The sequence below is a fragment of the Colossoma macropomum genome, unplaced genomic scaffold (assembly GCF_904425465.1).
Source record: "Colossoma macropomum unplaced genomic scaffold, Colossoma_macropomum, whole genome shotgun sequence".
In the NCBI taxonomy this organism is placed as follows: Eukaryota; Metazoa; Chordata; class Actinopteri; order Characiformes; family Serrasalmidae; genus Colossoma; species Colossoma macropomum.
In genome coordinates, this window is record NW_023494785.1 from 43,216,789 (window position 1) to 43,241,866 (window position 25,078).

Consider the following 25,078-nt stretch of genomic DNA (forward strand, 5'->3'; position numbering starts at 1 on the left):
TGTAGTTTTTTTCCTAAAACAAACTATCTCGACGGATTATTCAATTATGTAGAGCCAAAATAGCTTAAATATCACCAAATTGTGAGTGACGAACAAATAAAGATGCAAATTATGCACATTATCGCGATAAAATAAACGCGATGCAGCTATGTTTATTCCTGGCACGTCACGTTGTTATGGACAGAGCGCGTGACTCTCCGTCACGTGACAGACGAACAGCGATGGGGTGACTAAAAGGAGGATTTTGTGAGCGGCGTAAACATTAAACTCCGGAAAAGATGATAACAGTGAGAGGAATGGAGTGAAATGTAGATGGGCTGCGAGTTATTAACATTAACAGTGATCGTGAGACGGAATAATTAGCTGTAGGTGCTGTTAGTGTGTTTATTAACGCTGCTTCAGTCATAGTCAGTGTCGTTAACTAACTTAGCATAGCTGACTGAGCTGCAGTTTAACCTGCGAGGCTGTTACTCTGTGTTGCGTTATAATGCCTTATTACCGCTAAACAGATCACCAGTCTTGTTTCTCTGGCATCTGCGGGCTGTCAATAACGGTGAGTACACTTCATTAAGTCCACCTCCTTGTTTCTACACTCACTGTCCATTTTATCAGCTCCACTGACCATATAGTTTCACTTTGTAGTTCTACAATTAGACTGTAGTCCATCTGTTTCTCTGCCTACTCTGTTACCCTGTTCTTCAGTGGTCAGGACCCCCACAGGACCACCACAGAGCAGGCATTATTTGGGTGGTGGGTCATTCTCAGCAGTGACACTGACGTGGTGGTGGTATGTTAGTGTGTGTTGTGCTGGTCTGAGTGGATCAGACACAGCAGTGCTGCTGGAGTTTTTAAACACCTCAGTGTCGCCGAGGTTCTCCTTTTCCAGAGTACAATAAATACATCACGAAATGTTGGTCAAATCTAAATATCTGTTCAGTTATTCACGTCCCTTGTTTAATGTGAATGTTTGAGCTGTACGGTTTGATCAGTTTTTGATCAGAAATGTCTTCAGATTTGTGCTCAGGCAAGTCCAGAAACCATTTGGACCAAAAGAAATGAAAATATGGACGTTAATGGGTTTAAGTAACTGAATTTTATTTAACATTTATCTGTTCTGAAATGAGGCACGATGTATGAAAATGCCTCCATGGAAACCAGTTAATGACCAAGTGGACGGATTTTTCTGATTGAAACAAAGAGTATACACTCACTGGCCACTTTATTAGAAACGCCCACCCTCTACTTGTACTCACTGTCCACTATATTAGAAACACCCACGCTGTACTTCTACTCACTGGCCACTTTTTTAGAAACACCCACCCTCTACTTGTACTCACTGTCCACTGTATTAGAAACACCCACGCTGTACTTCTACTCGTTGGCCACTTTATTAGAAACATCCACCCTCAACTTCTACTCACGGGCCACTTTATTAGAAACACCCACCCTCTACTTCTACTCACTGGCCACTTTATTAGAAACATCCACCCTCTACTTCTGCTCACTGGCCACTTTATTAGAAACATCCACCCTCTACTTCTACTCACTGTCCACTTTATTAGAAACACCCACTCTCTATTTCTGCTCACGGGCCACTTTATTAGAAACACCCACGCTGTACTTCTACTCACTGGCCACTTTATTAGAAACACCCACCCTCTACTTCTACTCACTGGCCACTTTATTAGAAACACCTACCTTATAGCCCCACTCTATCTGTGTACAGTTGCAGACTTTAGCTCAGGTATTCACTTCAGCTCTGTCTGTTTCCAGATGAACGCTTTAGTCGCTCTTTGTCACTTCTGTGAGCTCCATGGGCCTCGGACGCTGTTCTGTACCGAAGCCGTCCACCCTCCATCCCCATCGCCCCCGCAGCCCGGCTCCGCTCTGCTGTGTGACCAAGGAGAGCGAGATGGAGAGGGACTGACCATGAGGGCCAACAGCTCCGCTACGCAGAGAGCCGACATGTGTGAGGTGAGTGGCTGTAAACAGCTGATGTGCAGTAAACTGTGAAGAAATGTAGAAAATCCGTGTAATTCCCCTTTAATGATGGCCTTTGCTTCTTTCTTTCTCTCTCTCTCTCTCCCTCTCTCTCTCTCTCTCTCTCTCTCTCAGGGCTGTCGCTCTCTCCCTGCGTCTCATCCTGGTTTTGTCAGTGTTGACTCAGAGACTGGGATTCGTTTCCTCAGCCATCAGCACCCGCGGCAGCCTCAGCTCTTCAGCATGGTGCGGCAGGCGTGCGTACGCAGCCTCAGCTGTGAGGTAATTGGCCTCTATTTGTATTATGTTACAGCTATATGGGCGTACAAAAAAAAAAAGCTTCATCAGGATGTATTTATTGCTTTTAGTAATTCAGTATCATTATTTTCATTGTGTACATTCAAACACTGAACATGAAAATCAGGTGCATGTTCCAACCAATGAGTGTACATATCAAGTGTATCATATATACAGTTGAGGAGTGTGTATGTCATATATATCATATATATACGCAATGATTGCATATGTCATATATTTCACGTAGACAGTCAATGGGTGTATATGTCATATGTACACCGATCAGGCATAACATTCTGACCACCTCCTTGTTTCTACGCTCATTGTCCATTTTATCTGCTCCACTTACTATATAGGTGCACTTTGTAGTTCTACAGTTACAGACTGTAGTCCATCTGTTTCTCTGCATACTTTGTTACCCTGTTCTTCAGTGGTCAGGACCCCCATGGACCCTCACAGAGCAGGTACTATTTGGGTGGTGGATCATTCTCAGCACTGCAGTAACACTGACGTGCTGGTGGTATGTTAGTGTGTGTTGTGCTGGTACGAGTGGATCAGACACAGCAGTGCTGCTGGAGTTTTTAAACTCTGTGTCCACTCACTGTCCACTCTATTAGACACTCCTACCTTGTCAGTCCACCTTGTAGATGTAAAGTCAGAGACGATAGCTCATCTGCTGCTGCACAGTTTGTGTTGGTCATCCTCTAGTCCTTCATCAGTGGTCACAGGACGCTGCCCACAGGACGCTGTTGGCTGGATATTTTTGGTTGATGGACTATTCTCAGTCCAGCAGCGACACTGAGGTGTTTAAAAACTCCAGCAGCACTGCTGTGTCTGATCCACTCAGACCAGCACAACACACACTAACACACCACCACCACGTTACTGCAGTGCTGAGAATGATCCACCACCCAAATAGTACCTGCTCTGTGAGGGTCCATGGGGGTCCTGACCACTGAAGAACAGGGTAAAAGGGGGCTAACAAAGTATCAGAGAAACAGATGGACTACAGTCTGTAACTGTAGAACTACAAAGTGCACCTATATAGTAAGTGGAGCTGATAAAATGGACAATGAGCAGAGAAACAAGGAGGTGGTCATAATGTTATGCCTGATCAGTGTATAGGTATACAGTCAATGAACGTAAATATCATATGTACAGTGAATGAGTGTATATGTCATGTATATCATATGTTTTCTTATATAGTCAATGAGCATATATATTATGTATCATATATACAGTCAAAGAGTATATATATCATGTAAACAGTCAATGAGTGCATATATGATATGTTATGTACACAGTCAATAAGTGTTTATAACATATATTTAATTAAGAAGAATATATACAGTCAGTGAGTGTATATATTATATATATCATATATACAGTCAGTGGTTCAGCTCCTCTGTGATTGTAGCTTGTCACTCTCGTTCATACAGCTTGTTTGAGCTGTTGAGTCGAAGAGTCAGACTAGAAAAATATGTTAACAGCGTTGAAAAATTAGTGGTGCTGGTAATTTACTGTGTTAGCACATTATTAAGTTGATAACGTCTTTTCCTGTGTCCTGTACAGGTGTGTCCAGGCAGGGAAGGACCCATCTTCTTTGGGGACGAACAGCATGGCTTTGTGTTCTCACACACATTCTTCATCAAAGACAGCCTGGCGCGAGGTTTCCAGCGCTGGTACAGTATCGTGATGGTGGCCATGGACAGAATTTACCTCATTAACTCCTGGCCTTTCCTGCTGCGCCACCTTAAACTCACCATCCAGAGTCTACAGAGCACTGCACTAAAGGTACTGCACTACAGCTCCCAATGATACAACAGAAACCGTATCACCCCCTACACTTCCTGTAGTGTATTACAGTCTGTCAGAGTGACTGTGTGGATCATATGAACATTATAGAGGCTTTTTAAATGAAACAGTAGAAGCCACATCGCCCCCTACACTTCCTGTAGTGTATTGCAGTCTGTCAGAATGACTGTGTGGATCATATGAACATTATAGAGGCTTTTTAAATGAAACAGTAGAAGCCATATCGCCCCCTACACTTCCTGTAGTGTATTACAGTCTGTCAGAATGACTGTGTGGATCATATGAACATTATAGAGGCTTTTTAAATGAAACAGTAGAAGCCATATCGCCCCCTACACTTCCTGTAGTGTATTACAGTCTGTCAGAATGACTGTGTGGATCATATGAACCCAGCATAGGGTGTAAGTGTCTGAGGCAGATGTTGACTGACCTTCTGATCTCTCTGTGTGGCCTGCAGGTGTTTGACACCGAACAAGGCGTGTGTCCTCAGAGAGCCGTTCGGATGAACAGCGCATTCTCACCTGCGGTGTTTCCTCACCAGCGCAGCGGGAACGCCGCCCGCTCTCTGACCTCCCTCACCCAGCACCCCAACCTGTGGGCCAGCCTGCACGCCTCGTTCAGCTGGTATAATACATGCACACACACGCACAAACTTTCTGTATAAGCCCCTTGCCTTACCTCATCTCCCTTAGCAAAACCTCTCCCAACATTAAAACAAAATCAGGGATGGGTATTGAGAACTGGTACTAAATTGGTAGCAGTTCCTGACTGGTCGGTACCAAAAGATCACTAAGCTTCTGGACAAACAGTGCTGCTATTGGTATTTATCTGTGTTAAATCATCCTGCACAGCTGGCATTTTCAATGGTTGGTGCTAGATTGGTTCAGCAGGAGGCGCCACGTGCTCCATGTGATAAAAGCGTTTGCCTCTGACTACTTGACCATTTCGAATACCTGTCATTCTGTGCTCTCATGCTGGCTGAAAGGGTCAGACGTTCAAAGGTGTGGGCTCACTTACTAAATTCAATGATAATGCAGCTAAATGCAATACATGTAGCGGTAGTTGTGTCTAAAACACCAGTAAAATGAAACTTACAAATACAACACGCTATAAATTTGAAACAGTGCAGCATGTTTGCTTTAGCAGAGCAGCTGCTGCACCTACATCCTCAGCGCGGCCTCCCGATTTTGTGACAAATTGTGCTGCCTTATTGAAATAACCAACTGTAGCGCACGTTTTTAGGTAGCCCCTACATAAAACTCTTGGTAGGATATTTTGATAGCTTATTTGATCACCTTATCAGGAGTACTACCGGCAAACATATTTTACTGCCTTTGCTGGATCTGTTATGGCTTTGTTATTTCATTTTATATAACAGTTAGTTCTGGCCACGCAAGCTGATTGGTTGAGAAGCGTTCTAACGTTTTTTTTCACAAACACTGTATCACTCCGCTGAGACACTGTTGCTAAGCAACGACTTTGACAGCTGTAGGAGACGCTCAAGACATTTGAACGTTTTTACTTCTTACTTTGCCACAAACAGAAAACGGACACTTTTAAGATCACATTTGACCGACAGCCGATTTAGTCAGACTCTGAAGATGAGACGACACTAAATTCCCAAACTGTCATCACCACTGAGCAGCTTTTCAGTCGGCAGCTGTGACAGAAGAACAGCTAAACAACCTGGAATTAGCCAGAAATGAACCCAACACCATTCGCCAAACTAAATGGGCTGTAAGATGCTTTACAGACTGGCTGGAACAAAACAACATTAATACTGATCTGGCAAAAACTGACAAAACTGAGCTGAACTTGATATTGCGGCAGTTTTATGGCTCAGTCTGATTTGGTCAGACTCTGAAGATCAGACTACACGTTTGGCGAATGGTATTGGGTTCATTTCTGGCTGATTCCAGGTTGTTTAGCTGTTCTTCTGTCACAGCTGCTGACTGAAAAGCTGCTCAGTGGTGATGACAGTTTGGGAGTTTAGTGTAAGGAGCTGGAGAACGAACTGCCGGCTGTGCAGCGAGTGGACACCTTTAAGATCACATTAGACCGACATCGTGTTATTTCGCGATAACACACTCCCTCTTGTGTTCTATTTCTTAAACAAACCTCGAACTTTAAGTTGCCAACCAAAATGCTGGCTGCGTGATTGTGACGTCATCAGAATACTATCAGTAGATTCGTCTGTACAGTCACTGCTGTGACCTGGAAAAGCTGCAGCGTTCACTCACGTGTGACCAACTTTAGTTTATATCTCCATAATTCTTACTTAGCATGCAGCAGGCTGTGTGTATGATATACATGACCGCGTATCAAAAAACTAAATACAACTGGCTGAAATTTGAATGTTTGCTGTTTCTTGGCAACGAAGTTTTTTCTTTGACTATAGGAATGATATGTTATTCAGTACCTACTAAAATCTCCTCAAACATATTTGTTTAGCCAGCTATGGGTCATGAAATGATGATCAGTGATGGAATAATGAAGATGTTCTGGTTTTAGCATTAGCATGTTGTCGTAATGCAAAAACGGAGAAAACTATTGATTTATGCGAGAAAATGCAAAAACACTGTACATTTGCAGGATGTGGGTTTTTGTTGAGACAGCTCTTTTACATAGATTCCATTTGACAGCTGCAGTTATTATCGCATAAACTTTTTTCTGTAAACAGCTCCAGTAGATCTTCGTAACCCACATTCACCTCCAGAGAACGCTGCGCGCTTAATTTCTGCTGTTCGTATTTGTTTTTTCTCATGTTTTTAAAGCCAGGTTTGCGTTTTTTTGGTAGCATCTTCATTTGAATTAAAACCAAAAGTGTCGCTCTTCTTACAGAATGCGACTGGACTAAACCACGGGCCGTTTACACGGGGGCATTGCTGCTGGTACTACATCTAAAGCATCTTTAATTTTTATTCAATGAACGAAATTAGGATTGGTTACTGTATGTTCAGAATGCCACTGCTAGGATCGTCACCTTTTCAAAGAAGGATGATCACATCACCTCTGTCCTTCAGAGTCTTCACTGGTTACCCGTTACATTCCGTGTTCAGTACAAGGTTCTCCTTATTACATATAAAGCTTTGCTTGGTCTCGTTCCTCAATATTTGACTGAGCTTCTTCGTCTATATGTCCCATCTCGTACTTTGAGATCACAGAATTTAGGCCTTCTTCATGTTCAAAGGTTTAAATTGACTTCTATGGGTGGGCGATCATTTAGTGTAGTGGCTCCCAAATTTTGGAATACTCTCCCCAGTCTGTTCGGGATCCCTCTGCTCCATCTTCATTTAAATCTCTTTTAAAGACTTAGTTGTTTTCGCTGTGTTATCGTTGTTCCGTTTATACATGAATGTTTACCTGCATTGTCCATTTGTTGTTAATTGTTTAATGTGTTCACATTCTTTGACTGTAAAGCGTCCAGAACATGGGAAAGGAGCTATATAAATAATAATAATCAGTAAGCCAAACCAAATATTTGTCTCTTAGAATGGTAATTATTCCACCCTTACAGTGCCCATCCACTGTAATTTCATTGTTTGTTCAGCAATAGGGGTGGAAATCGCTGACCTCACAACAATTAGACTGCATTTTTTAAGGAAATTATTCAATACTTTATTAAAATTACACTGTGATTCAGTTTCTTTTAAATAAACAGACTACGTAAATATGTCTGGAGTAGAGTAGTTCAGTATAGACAGTAAAACCAATACACCAATTTTTTTTGTTCGTATTTGACCGTAGCCCAAAAAACCAGCGCATCCTTTATTAAATATTATTATAATCGCTTACAAAAACATAACGCTTAAATACTAGGGTTGCACCGATATAGGAACTGTGGGCCGATGCTGCTATCCAGCATCTTTTACATGTCAATATCTGCTGATACCCCTGCATAAACATTTATAATATAGATATTGGGACTGAATCCACCTGAATTAACATTACAAAAATGTGACATTTATTTCTGTAGAGTTAAATGCAGTAAAATTAATAATGTAGACATATTGTAGCGCAGTAGCCCAGCGTTACCTAAACATTCTGCTCTTCCAGAGTTCAATAAATACGTCATCAAATATCAATTTAAAGTATTTTTCCAATCTAAATGTCGCTCTGATTTCCTCCGTTCAGCAGTCTTGGTCAAACTGAGCCCCCACATGACCTGATTTGTGCTGTGTGCCGCGTTCTTTCTCACTTTCTATGTAATTTGTTTTCTCTGCAGGTTGCTGAAGGCTTGCGGGAGCCGACTGACTGAGAAGCTTCTAGAAGGAGCTCCTACTGAAGATACACTCGTTCTCATCGAAAGACAAACAGGTAAAAATTAATGTTAGAATGATTATAATTGATTATAATAATATTCAAAGAAGACTGCGCTCAGTTTTTGACCGTAAAAAAATTATCAGACTATTTTCAAAATAGTTTTGTACTATGTCTTTGTGTATCCAGTGTATTTTTAAATGTGCCAAAATAATTGAACTGAATTAAATTTGAGATTTCATGATGTGCCACATTTGAAGAATTTGAGATTTCATGATGTACCAAATTCAGTGAATCTACGACATCATGTTATGCCAAATTTGACAAATTCGAGATTTTATGATGTAACAAATTTGATGAATTTGAGATTTCATAATGTACCAAAGTTGGTGAATTTAAGACATCATAATGTGCCAAATTTGAAGAATTTCAGATTTCATGATGTGCCAAATTTAATGAATGTTAAATTCATGATGTGCCAGATTTGGCAAAATTTGAGATTTCATGATGTACCAGATTTAATGAATTTTAAATTTCATGATGTGCCAAATTTGATGAATTAGACATGTCATGAAGTTCCAGATTTGATGAACTTGAGATTTCATGATGCGCCAAATTTGTTGAATTTGAGATTTCATGATGTGCCAAATTTAATGAATTTCATATTTCATGATGTGCCAGATTTGATGAATTAGACATGTAATGAAGTTCCAGATTTGATGAATTAGACATGTAATGAAGTTCCAGATTTGATGAACTTGAGATTTCATGATGTGCCAAATTTGTTCAATTTGAGATTTCATGATGTACCAGATTTATTGAATTTCATATTTCATGATGTGCCAGATTTAATGAATTTCAGATTTCATGACGTGCCAGATTTAATTAATTTTAAATTTCATGAAGTTCCAGATTTGATGAACTTGAGATTTCATGATGTGCCAAATTTGTTGAATTTGAGATTTCATGATGTGCGAGATTTGATGAATTTGAGATTTCATGATGTGCCAGATTTAATGAATTTCATATTTCATGATGTGCCAGATTTGATGAATTAGACATGTCATGAAGTTCCAGATTTGATGAACCTGAGATTTCATGATGTGCCAAATTTGTTGAATTTGAGATTTCATGATGTGCCAAATTTGATGAATTTTAAGACATAATGATGTGCCAAATTTGATGAATTTTAAGACATAATGATGTGCCAAATTTGAAGAATTTGAGATTTTACGGTGTACCAAATTTAAAGAACCTGAGATTTCATGATGTGCCAAATTTGACATGATAAGAAATGCTTGCGCAACATTAATATCTACACATGCGGTGTGTCCAAAATCCTGAATTTTCCTGGAACAGTTTGCAGAGTGAGGCTCTTTGTAAACAACAGAGGCAGCTTTTAGTCACATGCTGTAACGACAGTATTGATTTGTTTGGGTGAGTTAGTAGGAATAATGTGATTGGCAGGTCAGGATAATGATTTCCTGAAGCTGCTGACCTACTTTTCCCCCAGCATGTGGCTCTACTGTCATAACAGTTAAATAAGTTATTCTTTTCTGCCTCCCAAATTCTTTGTGACAATGCTGACCCAACTCAGTTAACTGGAATTTCTTGGTAAAATCTAATTCAGATGCTTTCAGAGCGATCCTGAAGTTGTGGAGAAGTCTTTTTATAGTACGGGTGTGTTCTTCTTGTACAGCTGGCAAAATCCGGATGATAACAATACAATTCTAACATGGGCTGACTGGTAAAAATCCATATGAAGTTGAACTAAACTAGTGATTTAATGAATCAGATGATTCAAAAGATGCTGCTGGTGTTCTCAGAACAATGGACTGACCACCCCAGTGTCCAAACGTCAGTACAATTCAATTTGTTTGGGATTACTTGGAATGAGAAGCAGAAAATACAAAACCAACTTCTAAGACTGAACTTTGGAGATGTTGAAGACTTCTTAAATCTCTGAAATATATATATTTAATTATATATATAATTGTTGAGTCTGCTGCATTATTTTCTGTTAAAATATAATTTCTGCTTTTGTTTCTCAAAATGAATAACTTGAACTTAATGTCCATTTTGGCTGGAAATTAAATAAATGACGGGCGATCTTTTGCGCAGTACTGTGTACAAAGCTGAGAGGCTACTGTGCTAATTAACTGCTGTTGACTTGATTGTCCATTTACACCTTTTAATGAATGTAGTTCCTCAAGGATAGACTATAAAGGCCAATTCAAAAACCAATCACTTGTGTGAAGACTGAGACCAGCTACTTATATTGGTTAAATTGATTGGAGCCACACTGGCCCACTGTGGCTGAGATCAGTAACCCCGACCCAGTGACTACTAATAATTTTTACTTCTATTTGTTTATTGCTCTCCAAAGGTACATTCATCTTACTTCTTGATGGTTGCACCCTAGCAACTGCCTAGTAACACCCATGGTATCATAGCAGGCATATAGCAACACCCTCTCAACCTCCTTAGGTACCATTTCAAGCTCCTAGCAACACCCTAGTTACACCACAGAAACCACCTAACAACATCTTAGCAACCACCTGAGATATCAAATCATGGCAACCATCTAACAACTCTTTAGCAACCACCTGGGGTACCATAGCAACCACCTAGCAACACCCTAACAACCACCTGGAACAGCTACAAGCTAACAATACCCTAGCAACCCCTTGAGGTACCATAGCAACCATGTAGCAGCACCCTAGCACCCACCTGGGGTACCATAGCAACCATCTAACAACTCTTTAGCAACCCCCTGGGTACCATAGCAACCATGTAACAAAACCCTAGCAACCACCTAAGATACCATAACAACCACCAAGCACCACCCTACCAACTTCCTGGAACAGCTACAAGCTAACAATACCCTAACAACCCCCTGAAGTACCATAGCAACCATGTAGCAGCACCCTAGCCCCCACTTGGGGTACCATAGCAACCACCAAGCAACACCCTACCAACCTCCTGGAACAGCTACAAGCTAACAATACCCTAGCAACCCCCTGAAGTACCATAGCAACCATCTAGCTGCACCCTAGCAACCACCTGGGGCACGATAGCAACCATGTAGCAGCACCCTAGCAGCCACCTGGGATACCATAGCAATCACCTAGCCACACCCTAACAACCACCTGGGGCACGATAGCAACCATGTAGCAGCACCCTAGCAGCCACCTGGGATACCATAGCAACCACCTAACAACACCCTAACAACCACCTGGAACATCATAGCAACCATTGAACAAAACCCTAGCAACTACCAAAGATACCATAACAACCACCTAGCACCACCCTAACAACCACCTGGAACAGCTACAAGCTAACAATACCGTAGCAACCACCCAAAATACCATAGCAACCACCTGGAACACCATAGCAACCATCTACATACATACACACATCATCTAAACCGCTTATCCTTCTGGGTCGCGGTGGGGTGCTGGAGCCTATCCCTGCTGTCATTGGGCAGAAGGCAGGATACACCCTGGACAGGTCGCCAGTCCATCGCAGGGCAGCAACCATCTAACAACACCATAACAAACTCTTGGGATACCATAGCAACTGGTTAGCAACATGTTAGCAATCACCTAAAATAACACATTTGTAAACACCTTAGCAACCACCTGCGAACATTCTGTTTTTTTTTTTCAGGAAATTCACTTTTCTAGTTTTTTGTAACTCAATTTTCAGGTGAAATAAACTCCCCTGACAGACGTTCTGCATCGTACTTATCCAGCACGGCCTTCAGCTCTGAGATCACCGAATCACTGCTTTCAGCTTCATGCATGAACTGATGTGTAATGACTGTTTCTCCAGCTCAAACGCTCACAAACGCTCGAGCGGAGATGAGCGCATCAGCCATGCAGAGGAAGGCAGTGATGCATTCAGCCCGTCGCGGGTGAAAGTCAGTCATGGGTGTCCGTTCTGTCCTGGACCAGCGGCCAGCAGAACGATCCGATGAGTGATCGCTGACGGGAAGGCTATTTTAGCTCAAGCTTCTGATGACATTCCTTCTCCCCTTCAGCTCCAGTCCATGTCTAAACTGTTTACTTTTCCAGATGGTACTGAAGGCTTTTTATTTGTTTTACAGATTTGCAGTACATGTTTATATTGTGACACTTTACATGTTTCAGGCAAGATATTACTGTCCACCCACGGTTTATTACAAACTATTCAAATGGATTCGGGAAGTGAACGTTGCAGTAGTTCATCCCATTTCAGCAGGTCTTGCGTGTGGTCTTAAAAAGCCCATATACTGTTGTATTTTTTCCCTCACATCCACTTATGTGCGGTTTAATGCACCAAAAAACAGTCGTCATTCATTTTACAGGGCATTTTTCAGCCTCATTTTATTTTATGAAACAGGCTGTTAGTGTTACTGTGCCTTTAAGACTCGTATATGTAAATGAGTTCTGTTCTGGTTGGCTGCCATGTATTTCAAAAGCAATCCGGGCTGAAACACTCTTTATAACTTCAGTGCAATGGGCGGGGCTAAACTGCTGAATATATGTAAATGTGTTGATTTTTGTGACATCACAAAAACAACAAATTCAGAATGGGCTGTTTTTGGCTTAGTTTCCAAATATGGGCTGCTATGTGAACATTTATATGTTATTATTATTATTTATATTATATATTATTTATTACATTTATGTTATTATATGTTACTTACTTATTATTATTAATAAATGTATTTATTATATAATAGCATTTGATTTACATTTAATGTGTAGTAATATGTTAATATAATAAATAATATAATATATTTATCATATAATAATAATAACGTTATTACAAATCATATATTTATATGTTACTATTATAACATGCATGTTATATAATTTCTTATCGAAAGAAATCATATATTTATATTTAACAAATATTAATATATCTAATTTAACTAATAAATAACAATGATGTACATTTAATAATGTTTATTGTATATTTGATTATAATAACATCATAGTTATATAATATATGCTATTATAAAATATATATATATATATATATATATATATAGTAATACATATATTAAAATTATATATGTATAAATGTTACATATATATATGTATATAATCAAATATGTGATACATTTAATGCAATAAATAATAAATAACAGTAATGTATATATAAAAAATAATAATATATTTATCATACAATAACACTATAATTATATAACATGTTATTCGTGTTATTGTATAACATTTATACATTTTCATACAAACTCTCATACAAATTTTAAAAATGATATGGGCCCTTTAAATGTCTTGAGAGTTCACTTTAATATCCGAAGTTGGTTAAATATATTGTAATTGTAATGTTTTAATGTTTCTTTATTACTTGTTGTTTTTTCTCCTTTGAAAATTAATAATTCTATTTTATACCCCATAGAACAAGAAGAGGAGATGAATGCGGAGGGAGGTGGGAATAAACCACAGCTCGGCCAATCAGAGAGCGCGCAGGGCAGAGATTTCCTCTGTGGTGATGACGGGAAACCTGAAGAAACTCCTGGACCAAAGTTCAGGTCACTGAGGCATCTGAGACAAGTGAGTTCATGACTGATGATAAATCCTCTGGTTTAATGAGCCGTAACTGCGAATAACCGCACTGAATGTGGCTGTTTAACAGGTTCTCGGTGCAGCGGAGTTTCGGCAGTTGGCGTGGCACGTGCTCATGGGAAACCAGGTGATCTGGAGAGGAACAGACAGAGGGCTCATCCAATCAGCTTTCAACATTCTCAAGGTAGGATATCCAGAAATCTGGACACAGGGGTCGCCATGACTACAACACAAATATAGCCATTTTATTTACTATCCAAACCCACCAATGAACCTACACGAGTTGGTATGGAATGTTGATGATGGTAAAATATCTGTACAAATTTTATTTGGGGACTTTTTTGCCCCACAACGTGCACATACCCCTCCACCATGAATATGATTTTAAAAAATATGTTCTGGATCGATAAGCTTCTCAAAAATATCAGAAAACAATGTCTCAGACATCAGGCAGCATTATATCGCTGCTGTCGAAACAAAACCTCATATCTCCAAAATGATAACTTTACAGGAGAAGGAAAAAACCTACTTTACTTTTAATGGAAGTCAATGGAACCAGAATTTTTTCCAAGTCATTTTGAGTCATTTCTTTTGGTCCATTCTTCATGAAGTTTACACACAATGTAAAGGACAACAGGTACTTTCAGATTATGTCAAAACTGAAAAATGGAGATATGAGTTTTTTTCCGACAGCAGCGATATGCACAAAATTTTTAATCACTTATCAGAATTATTCACAGTGTTGTAGTGATGGTTACCAGTTATCTGGAGAGTTTTTGTGTTGTAGACATCGTGACCCCAAACCTCTCTGAATTAGCTTGTTTAGGTTTCATCCACTGAATTATAATATATTATAATAATATATATGATAACAAGATTTATAACAAAATAATATTATGAATTTTGAAAAATTGATGGAGTTCCCCTTTAATAATTTGAGTGATACCCAGTATACAGTTTAAGATCTAACCTTGCTGGTTCTACAGAGGGTCTCTTTGTCTATATTGTTTTAGATGGATTGATTATTACATGTGGTCTTAGGCAAAAGTTTGGGCGCCCCTGGTCAAATGACTATTACAAATAATATTAAAATGATGCTGAAATGTTATTATTCATCTCCACGTCTGCACATTTTATTGCACAGTTACTGTTTATTTGCTGAATTTGACACACAAAAACATAAAATGTGGCCTGTGCAAAGGTTATCATGCTTTTATATTTGTTCATTTATTTTTTTTCCAATACGTTAAGCTCAGCGAAAAAGTCGAAATTGGAATAGAAACATTTATGTGTGGTCTCTGAAGAGGATGTCTTAACTCACTTTTTCTCAGAAAAAACAAAACCTGTAATTTAGCCAGGGTTGTTCAAACATTTGCATATGACTTTAAATTCAAATGTTAGAGTGCAGTCATAAGTTATACTGACATAAGCTACCTTCACATTACAAGCCTCGTTGCTCAAATCCGATCTCTCTGACTCGATGGTTCACACTCATTTAGGTAACGTAGTCATAATGTTAGCATTAAAAACGCTGACACAGTTTGTTTTTGATTCCCTTCCCATCAGGCCTTGCTCCCAGTGGGTTGCGTCCGGGTGGAATGGTACAGCTCGCACTATGAAGAGGCGTATCGATGTAACTTCCTGGGTCTGAGCCCTGACGTTCAAATCCCAGCTCACGTCAGTTCCTCAGGTACGGCCGCTGTAACACAAATCAGCTCAAATCAACATGGAACACACCTGCTAAAGTCCAAGTTATTCATTTTTCAGGAGATATTCCTGAGATTTGATATCCACTTGCAAGATTTTCTACTTCCTTTTGAAAGTGGATTATCAAAGGAAAGTCTGTGGGGGAAAAAACAGGTGTTTGCAAAACTGGAGTTAAAAAAAATAATTAAAAGAAAAAAGAAAATGGAATTCCTAACAACCACCTGAAAGACCTGGTATTATATTTAGCTTTTGAGGCTGTTTGATTTTATGTGAAATATGTTTTCTGCTTCGTTCCTGAAACTGAAAAATAAATAACGTGTACTTAATGGTCATTTTGAGATCCCACTGGCTGATTAAGGGGGTGATTATAATGAGATCTACTGGTGTAACAGTATGTTGTATTTATGATGTCATCACCTTGTAAGATGACGTATGACACAAACATCCAGGTTCATAGAAAATACAACCTACTGGAAACTCTGCGGTCATTTTATTCCTAGCCGGATGAAAGAGTTTTATGTGCAGAACTTTATCACACGTGTGCCCGTGATGAACTTACCCAAAACAAGGCAAATATAGCAAAAGTTTAGTGTGAAGAATCTACTCTATTTTATGACTGATTGATGTGTTTAACACTTTTTGCTATTATTCCATGTGTGTTATTTTACTTTTGATATCTTCACCATTATTCTATATGGGTGTGCAGGAAATGCTGGTAGTTTAGGCCTTCTTGAAAGCTAACATTAGCCTCTGGTGCTAAAAGGATATTATTTAAAAGTAGCTTAAGCTGACCGCTCCACACACAAAAACACAGGTTTATCCCATCTTTGTATTCTTCAAACTTGCGTCAGTGAGTCTTCAGTGAGCTGGAATAAACCTGCATGCTTGTGTGTAAATCTTTTTAGGCCTTCTCGCTAAGCTGACACTTCTAGTCCTAAGGGAATACCGAAGAATTCTTCTCCACCCTCAAATACACGCTTACTCGCTTTCATAAGTCGTTCTCTAAGTTTGCGCAGTGAAGCTTCAAACTGGAATGAAACTGCTCTGTTGTGTGTAAAGCTGTTTTATCCTTCTCACTAAGCTAATGTTAGCTGCTAGTGCTAAAGACAATATTGAAGCAAACATAGCGTAAACTAACTGCTCCAAACACAAAAACACAGGTTTGTCACTTTAAATTTGAGCCTTTATTCTGTAAACATGTATTAGTGAGGTCTTAGTAAGTTGGAATGAACCTGCATGGTTGTGTGTAAAGCTGTTTTGGGCCTTAATGCTAAGCTAACGTTAGCTTCTAGTGAGCAAGGAGCAAAAGTAGCTTAAGCTAACAGCTTCACACACAAAAAACACAGGTTTACTCGCTCAGATTTGAGTCTTTATTCTCTAAACTTGCATCAGTGAGGTTTTAGTAAGTTGCGTAGTTGTGTGTAAAGCTGTTTTGGGCCTTCGTGCTAAGCTAACGTTAGCTTCTCGTGAACAAGGAGCAATGGTAGCTTAAGCTAACAGCTCCACACACAAAAACACAGGTTTACTCGCTCAGATTTGAGTCTTTGTCCTTTAAAATTGCATCAGTGAGGTTTTAGTAAACTGAAGTGAGCCTGTGTGGTTGTGTGTAAAGCTGTTTTAGGCCTTCTCGCTAAGCTGATGCCAACTTTTAGTGCTGATGTTTAGCCTTTGACCCTGGTGGCAAAGCACTTTTTTCAGTTGTACTGAGAAAGTCTGGGTTTTCAGTGGAAAAATGTGAACCCTGCACTATGCTAACTCATTTGATACAAATATCAGTCTTAAAACAACACATTTTTGAGGGCTTTTTGCAGGGTTTTTAAACTTCCAAACGGACTTTCTGGACTTTCAGGTATAGTATAACCTTCGGTTTGTCCATCGGTTCTTTGCTTCTAACATTAAGTCCCTTGAACACGCAAATGGAGTGTTTGGTATACCAAAAATGACTTTTATAGATCTCCTGAAAAGAGTGATTCTCTCTAAGCATTCTAATTGGAGTAAACTAAGAGAATCCACATTTCCTATTGAGGAGCACTTGGTTAAGTGTCAGTGAGGAGAGTCAGCTGAGAAACCAATATAAGCCATTTACGTGACTTTTCTGGATCTTATACTAAATCTCTTCCCAAGAAGCGGAGCTAGTGACTTTATGAGCCTCACTCCAGTCTTATTCTCTTCCCATTTTTCTATATAAAAGAAAAATGGGAAGAGAATAAGACTGGAGTGAGGCTCATAAAGTCACTAGCTCCGCTTCTTGGGAAGAGATTTAGTATAAGATCCAGATTCTCTGGAACTCGAATGTCACGACATCGCCCTAAGAAATAAACACTGGTATTTGCTACAGATACTGATGGAGGTCGATAATTACAGAAATCTATCCACTGGAGGAAGTTTTGTTCCTTTTGAGACAGACGGAGGACTTTTATGAAAGATAGAGAAAGAATGGAGAGGCTTTAAGGCATGTATAACTGGTTTGGTTCCAATTTTAGAACAAAACAAATTTATGAAACCACAGCCCATATTAAAGTAGTGGAGCATTTCTGTTGGTCTGTTCATCGAGGAATTTTGACATAATGTAAATGTTCAAAAAGAAAAACAACAAAAATAGAGATATGATATTTTGTATCATATCACCCACAAAGAATCTTTTAAATGAAACCAAAGACATTTGCATAGGGAAAATGATTTATTTTTAATTCCTGCTAGTCCCCAGGAACTCCACTGTGGTCTCCACCTATTTCTCTGGGTAATAAATGCACAGTTACACACAGGTTAGAATCCCTTCTTCATCCATCAACTTGGGTAAAACCAAAGAGTTGTCAACTCAGGTTGTCGGCCTGCACAGATTAGGAAATTTAGGAAAATTAGTAGTCAATAGAAATGACCATTAAACACAATCTGGGCGATTACAGAAAAGTTTGAAGACCATGGAACAGTTGGAAAGTTGGGAGTTCCACCAAAGAAGATCAGAATCTTTTTGGAAGAGTTCCACCAAAGAAGATCAGAAGCTTTTTGGAAGAGTTCCACCAGAGAAGGCCGGAAGCTTTTTGGAAGAGTTCCACCAGAGAAGGCCGGAAGCTTTTTGGAAGAGTTCCACCAAAGAAGACTGGAAGCTTTTGGGAGGAGTTCCACCAAAGAAAATCAGAAGCTTTTTGGAAGAGTCTCACCAAAAAAGATCAGAAGCTCCTTTGAAGAGTTCCACCAAAGAACACCAGAAGCTTTTGGTAGAGTTTCACAAAAGAACACCAGAAGCTTTTGGTAGAGTTTCACCAAAGAACACCAGAAGCTTTTTGGAAGAGTTCCACCAAAGAAGACCAGAAGCTTTTTGGAAGAGTTCCACCAAAGAAGACCAGAAGCTTTTTTGCAAGTTCCACCTTAGAAGCTTAAGAGTAAGCTACAAATCCAGTGCCTGAGCTTTAAAAATGTCATCAGAACTACAAACGTAGTTGTGTGATGACAAACTTTGCACACAATTGTCACATTTCATGATGACATAAAATGAAAAGCACCTGACAGCCACTGTCAAATATGGTGGTGGCTGTTTTGCTGCTATATGGCTGTTTTGCTGCTAGTGGTCCAGGGGCTCTTGTAAAAATCAGTGTATTAAATTCTACTAAATAACACAAATTTTTAGCCCAAAATTTGTCTTCCTCTGCCAGAAGGCTGGAACTTGCTGGACCAAGATCTCAGAAAGATAATGACCCCAAACACACATCAAAATCCACACAGAAATGATTGCAGAAGCACAGAGTTTTGCACTGGCCCTCTCAGAATCCAGCTGAAAACCTGTGGTGTGTTTGAAAGTATGTCTTCTATAACTGAAGACCCAAAAACATCAAGGAACTGGAAATGTTCTGCATGAAGGAGTGGTTCAAGATTCCTTCAACAAGCACTCTCCAACCTTGTTAAGCACTACAGAACGTGGCTCATTGCTGTTATTTTCACCAGGGGAGGCTTTTACCTATTAATTTTGGGGGTGCTGATATTTTTGAGACCTAAAAAAAAACACTACTAAATAAAACATTCATTCCAAAACATTTATTCCAAAGCATTTGTTTAAGCCTGAAATGTAACACATGTTGATTTTAGGTCATTTTCATGACTGGTGCTAATAATTCTGGAGTTAATTATATGTTTCTATTTTGCTGTGTCTGTAAACATATATTGAAAATATGGAAAACATGGTCAAAAATTAAGTTGCAAGAAAAAATATCAATGCTGAAAGCAGACAGAAACGCTCAGTGAAGGTCGATATCTCAAATATCTAAATATCTCTGTTTATTTAATACATGTTGTGGTAAAAGTTAAAAATTCTGGTATAATTGCGAATGTCTCTGTTTTATTTTTCCTCTTTCAGAGTTCACAGTGTTGGTGGACGTGCTGAACATGGAGCAAGGCTCTTTGCATGCTGGGTGTGATGATGACATTCTCTCACTGTACCAGTTCAGTATCAGCAGCGCCAACACACAGCCAACAGACAAAGGTAATCACCGGAAAACACAAACAGACTAACACACACATTCACATTTTACTGCACAATTACTGAAAAATTCAACATACTGGAAAAAATAACGTACAGTAAAATGTGGCCTGCGCAAAAGTTATGGCACATCTTATATTTTCTAATATATTATTCTACATTTTTACTTGTTTTTCGCTCCCTTGCGGTCCATTCATAACATTTGTTTGATGTTTGTTATCAAAAAACAGTCATAATTCATTTAAACATGACCATTTTCCAACCTCTCTTCATCTCTTAAAATTAATCAGGTTGTGCCTTTAAGACTGATGTATGTAAATGAGCTCTGCTCTGATTGTGCCTCATTCAGAAAGTGCTCATAGCTGAAACACTACTTATAACGTCAGTCTGAGTGGGCGTGGCTAAACTACTGTAGGCTGTATAGGTGGATATATATATATATGTATGCAGGGTGCATATTGTTATTCTGATAAATGTGCCCACCCCCCTCTCCTCTCCAAACAAAATTAAGGAAAGGGAAAAAATTAGTTTTTTTATTATGTTGTATTTCTTTATGAGGTTGGTTGGTTTACATTTCAGAGTTAAACAAATGACAGAAAATTTGAATAAATATTCCCTTAATCAGTAATCAAACAGATTAGATATTGTAATCAGTAACTGAATAGGTAGTATTGGCTAACAGAGAACATGAATTCTCTCACAAAGGGTCGGCCTTAGTCTGTCTGCATAGGGGATTCTAGACACTGGAAAGCAGCTGGGTTCACAGAGAGGCCTGTGTGTACTACTGACCCAGTGAAGAGAGGGGCAAGTTGACCTTGAAAGGTAGAGCAGACTGGTAAAAACTGGTTGAAACCAGTTTTTAGGAGTGAGCGCAACATGCGATGGCCAAATTGATGGACAAAGAGATGCAACTATTTGAGTAAGGCAGGGGGGATATCAAATTACCCCTCTTCCACAAACTCAGCGCCTGAAGACTTTTTCCTTTTTGACATCTTTTGAGAACTTGAACTTAAAACAGTTATTAGTGAAAGTGTTTAGCTGGTATTAAAAGATTTCTTTTTATTCATAATATTAAGTTGGAGGCCTGGGGTTGAAGGGGACAGCCTTTGGTCACAACTGACAATAAAGAAAATGTGCTTTGAATCATCAATCTTGCTGTACTTTAATAAGGATTATAAAACATCCGTAAATCTGATGTGCTGAGCTGCGTTCAAAGCCGTTGTAAAATACTCGATGTACGAATAGCTATGACCGCCTCACAACAACTGAACTCTGTATCGCTGCACCACGTTATGAAAAACACTTGTGCTGTTAATGGAATAATCTTTGACTTTATTGCTGCTCACCTAGAGCACCGAGGGTTCTGATGAAGGAAGAACCCCTTTTTTGTTTAAACTGAGGGACTGGCAACTTATTTTCTTAACTAGAACTAGGCTGGTCAGTTGGCTAACAGATAGCAAACATGCTAAAGAACTCCATTAATGTCACAGGCTTAAATGAAAGAACTTACGATATTATTTACTGTAAAACGGCAATATAAAAGACTAAAGAACCTCACTCAAATGGCTTACATGCTTTAAATGTCTGCGTTTTTGTCAGAAGTGCTGTCATGTACTGTTGGGCTGCAGGAGTCAGTATATAAATTCCTACATAGCGCACTGTGTAGGGAGCAGGGAGGTAGTTTCACCTCTAACTAACAGTGTGTGTTTTACAATTTAAAGCTTACTTGCTGCATTGAAACAATTTCTGTGGTTCTTTATAAGCTAATGCTTGTTCCAAATGACTGCAGATGTAGCTGATCACCATAGATATGGCTAATCACTAGTTAGCTAGCTAACAAGGGGTGTTCAAACTTTTGCATATGACTATACAACAACATATGATCACTGTCTCTCTATCTTCCTTTACAAACCTGCAGGTCCGACTCTGCTGAATAAGCTGGAGGTCGCTCTGACTAACGAGAATCTGTCTGTGGAGGTGGTGTCTCACTGCCTGCTCTGTCTGAAGGAGGAGTGGATGAAGTCAGTATCATTTTTTAAATTCTTTAACTCTGTTCTTCAAGTTAGTCTTAAATTACCAGAATATACTGGCCACTTTATTAGAAACACCCACCTTGTGCTTCCACTGACTGGCCACTTTATTAGAAACACCCACTTTATGCTTCTGCTCACTGGCCACTTTATTAGAAACACCCACTTTATGCTTCTGCTCACTGGCCACTTTATGAGAAACACCTACCTTGTGCTTACATTGACTGGCCACTTTATCAGAAACACCCACGTTGCACTCCCACTCACTGGCCTCTTACGTAATGTTTAACATTCTCTCTCTCTCTCTTTGACAGTAAAGTGAAGGTGCTGTTTAAATTCTCGAAGGTGGACGGCCGAGGCAGGGAGGACACTCAGAAGGTTCTGGCCCTGCTGGGGGCCACCGGCCCTGGAGAAGAGGATAACGTACGCCTGCTCAAATTCTGGATGACTGGACTCAGCAAAACCTACAAGAGCCATCTAATGACGGCGGTCAGAGGAGTAGAGCGGACGCTGAGCCAGTGAGAGGAAGCTGGAGGAGAAAGACTTTGTGCTGGTCATGGAGACGGCGTGCATGAGTTAGGAGTTTTTCCTCGTTAGAGAACATGTCTGTGGACTTTTCTGAGTTGCAGCTGAAGAAAGAAACATGATCACGTCTCAGGAGGTGGTTATGAGCATTAAATGAGAATACATAATCTTAATATGGCCGCATAATTTGTTCAACCTGGTCGCTCCACAACACGGACAAAATACCACATTATGGTTACATTGTAAATACATTTATATATTCGTGAAAGTTCGGCTCACTCTTGTCTAATTACACGTTTTGTTGATTTTTTTAAAACCTCAACACATCATCTACAGTGAACGAACTGAAATATGGCATTTTAGTGCACAATTTCTTTTGCTGATTTTAACGTATTAGAAAAAAAATAAACGTGCCATAACTTTTAACACAGACCACATTTTCTGTTTTATTTTTTCCCTTTTTATCTGTTAAATTCAGCAAATAAATAGTAATTGTGTGTTAAAATGTGCAGTAGTGTGTTCTCCGTAGAGGACGTGTTCACTTATTTTCATTATTAGAAAATCAACAAAATGTACAATTTCACCAAAACGTTTGCACACGACTTGTGTGAGTATAACACTGGAATAAATAAAGTTGAACGGAATAGGAGTATAAAAATGAATCAATTTTATGACTGAATATAGTGAAACATTACACAGAATGAATGAATATAGTGTCATGACATCATAATAGGCTGCCGTCAAATAAACAGAGGTGACGTCATAATGGGCTGCCGTCATAAATAAATAGAGATGATGTCATAATGGGCTGCCATCGTAAACAAATTGAGATGACGTCATAATGGGCTGTCATCGTAAACAAATTGAGATGACATCATAATGGGCTGCCGCCATAAATAAATAGAGATGATGCCATAATGGGCTTCCGTAATAAATAAAGAAACATGACATCATAACAGGCCGCCGTCATAAATAGAGATGACATCATAATGGGCTGCCGTCGTAAATAAGCATAGATGACGTCATAATGGGCTGCCGTCATAAATAAATAGAGATGACGTCATAATGGGCTGCCGTCATAAATAAACAGAGATGACGTCATAATGGGCTGCCGTCATAAATAAAATGAGATGACGTCATAATGGGCTGCCGTCATAAATAAATTGAGATGACGTCATAATGGGCTGCTGTCATAAATAACTAGAGATGACGTCATAATGAGCTGCCGTCATAAATAAAAAGAGATGACATCATAATGGGCTGCCGTCATAAATAAACATAGATGACGTCATAATGGGCTGCCGTCATAAATAAAGAGAGATGACATCATAACAGGCCGCTGTCATAAATAATTAGAGATGACGTCATAATGGACTGCCATCGTAAATAAACGCAGATGACGTCATAATGGGCTGCCGTCGTAAATAGACGCAGATGACGTCATAATGGGCTGCCGTCATAAATAACTAGAAATGACGTCATAATGGGCTGCCATCATAAATAAAGTGAGATGACGTCATAATGGGTTGGCAGCATAAATAAATGCAGATGACGTCATAATAGGCCACCATACAATCCGCTACATTGTTACTATGCAGTTTATGCTGTTACTGTCCACCAGTTGTCGTTGCTGTTGTTGTTGTTGCTGTTGTTGTTTACAGGCTTTCTGTAATTGTCCTAAATCTTTTTTATGATCCATGCTGTTTGGTCAGTGGTCTAGAAGTCCTGACCGCACCCATCTTACTCAGAAAAGAGCTTTGTGATGTAATTTATCAGAATAACAGTTACAGGGAGCACAAAATGACTATACAGGTCAATATTTTAATAAAATTAGCTTTTCACCACCTGCACCACCTTCGAACTGGACGCTAGTACTTATGCAGGTCTTTGTATAACTAAAATGCAACTACTGACATAAAACTATGCTTAACTTCAGTCTTTGATTAATTTTTAACTTTATTTATTTTTTTGCATGGAAATGTTTGTTGTTCTATAAGTGGCTGTATGCAAACATGACCTTCTCCACTTTAAGGACCTGTGATGTCATCAGCAGTTGTAACTACTAACCAGTTCTAATCTGCAGATCAGAGGACTATTTATCTGAGGGTTGCCAGATAGTGAAAATAAAGAACTGAAATAAAGATGTGTTTATTTTGCACTCGTTTCTGTTCGAACTCGCCTGAAAGGGAATCGTTACGTTAAACTTTTACTGTTAAGTTCATCCAAACATACAGTTTTCTCAGGTTACCCCAAATTTAGTCAGTCAGCCGTGACATTAGTTGTAGCGCTGGAGCTCTGAGGCTAATGTAGCTAACAAGTGTGTTAGCTAACATAACAGCTAACACAAGTACTGGAAACTTAGCCAGGTGTTAGCATTACACAGGAAAATTGCTCACACACAAACCATGTGGAGG

At 39.3% G+C, this 25,078-nt stretch overlaps 1 protein-coding gene across 1 annotated transcript; it reads left to right on the top strand.

The window, feature by feature from the left end:
* Positions 1–180: 180 nt before the first annotated feature.
* On the top strand, positions 181–24,805 carry flcn (folliculin). Its single transcript, XM_036595855.1, has 12 exons — positions 181–553; positions 1,774–1,974; positions 2,116–2,262; positions 3,850–4,071; positions 4,550–4,716; positions 8,318–8,409; positions 13,762–13,916; positions 13,999–14,112; positions 15,495–15,618; positions 19,987–20,112; positions 22,028–22,130; positions 22,454–24,805. Exons 2-12 carry the CDS (start codon positions 1,774–1,776, stop codon positions 22,659–22,661), a joined length of 1,659 nt encoding a protein of 552 aa, XP_036451748.1. The 5' UTR covers positions 181–553; the 3' UTR covers positions 22,662–24,805.
* The last annotated feature ends 273 nt before the right edge of the window (positions 24,806–25,078 follow it).

Excerpts from the sequence above, each read along its gene's own strand:
- flcn (XM_036595855.1), top strand. The coding sequence starts at position 1,774 with ATGAACGCTTTAGTCGCTCTTTGTCACTTCTGTGAGCTCCATGGGCCT. Across the intron at positions 2,263-3,849 it reads TACGCAGCCTCAGCTGTGAG|GTGTGTCCAGGCAGGGAAGG; the intron begins GTAATTGGCCTC and ends TGTCCTGTACAG. Across the intron at positions 4,717-8,317 it reads CTGCACGCCTCGTTCAGCTG|GTTGCTGAAGGCTTGCGGGA; the intron begins GTATAATACATG and ends TTTTCTCTGCAG.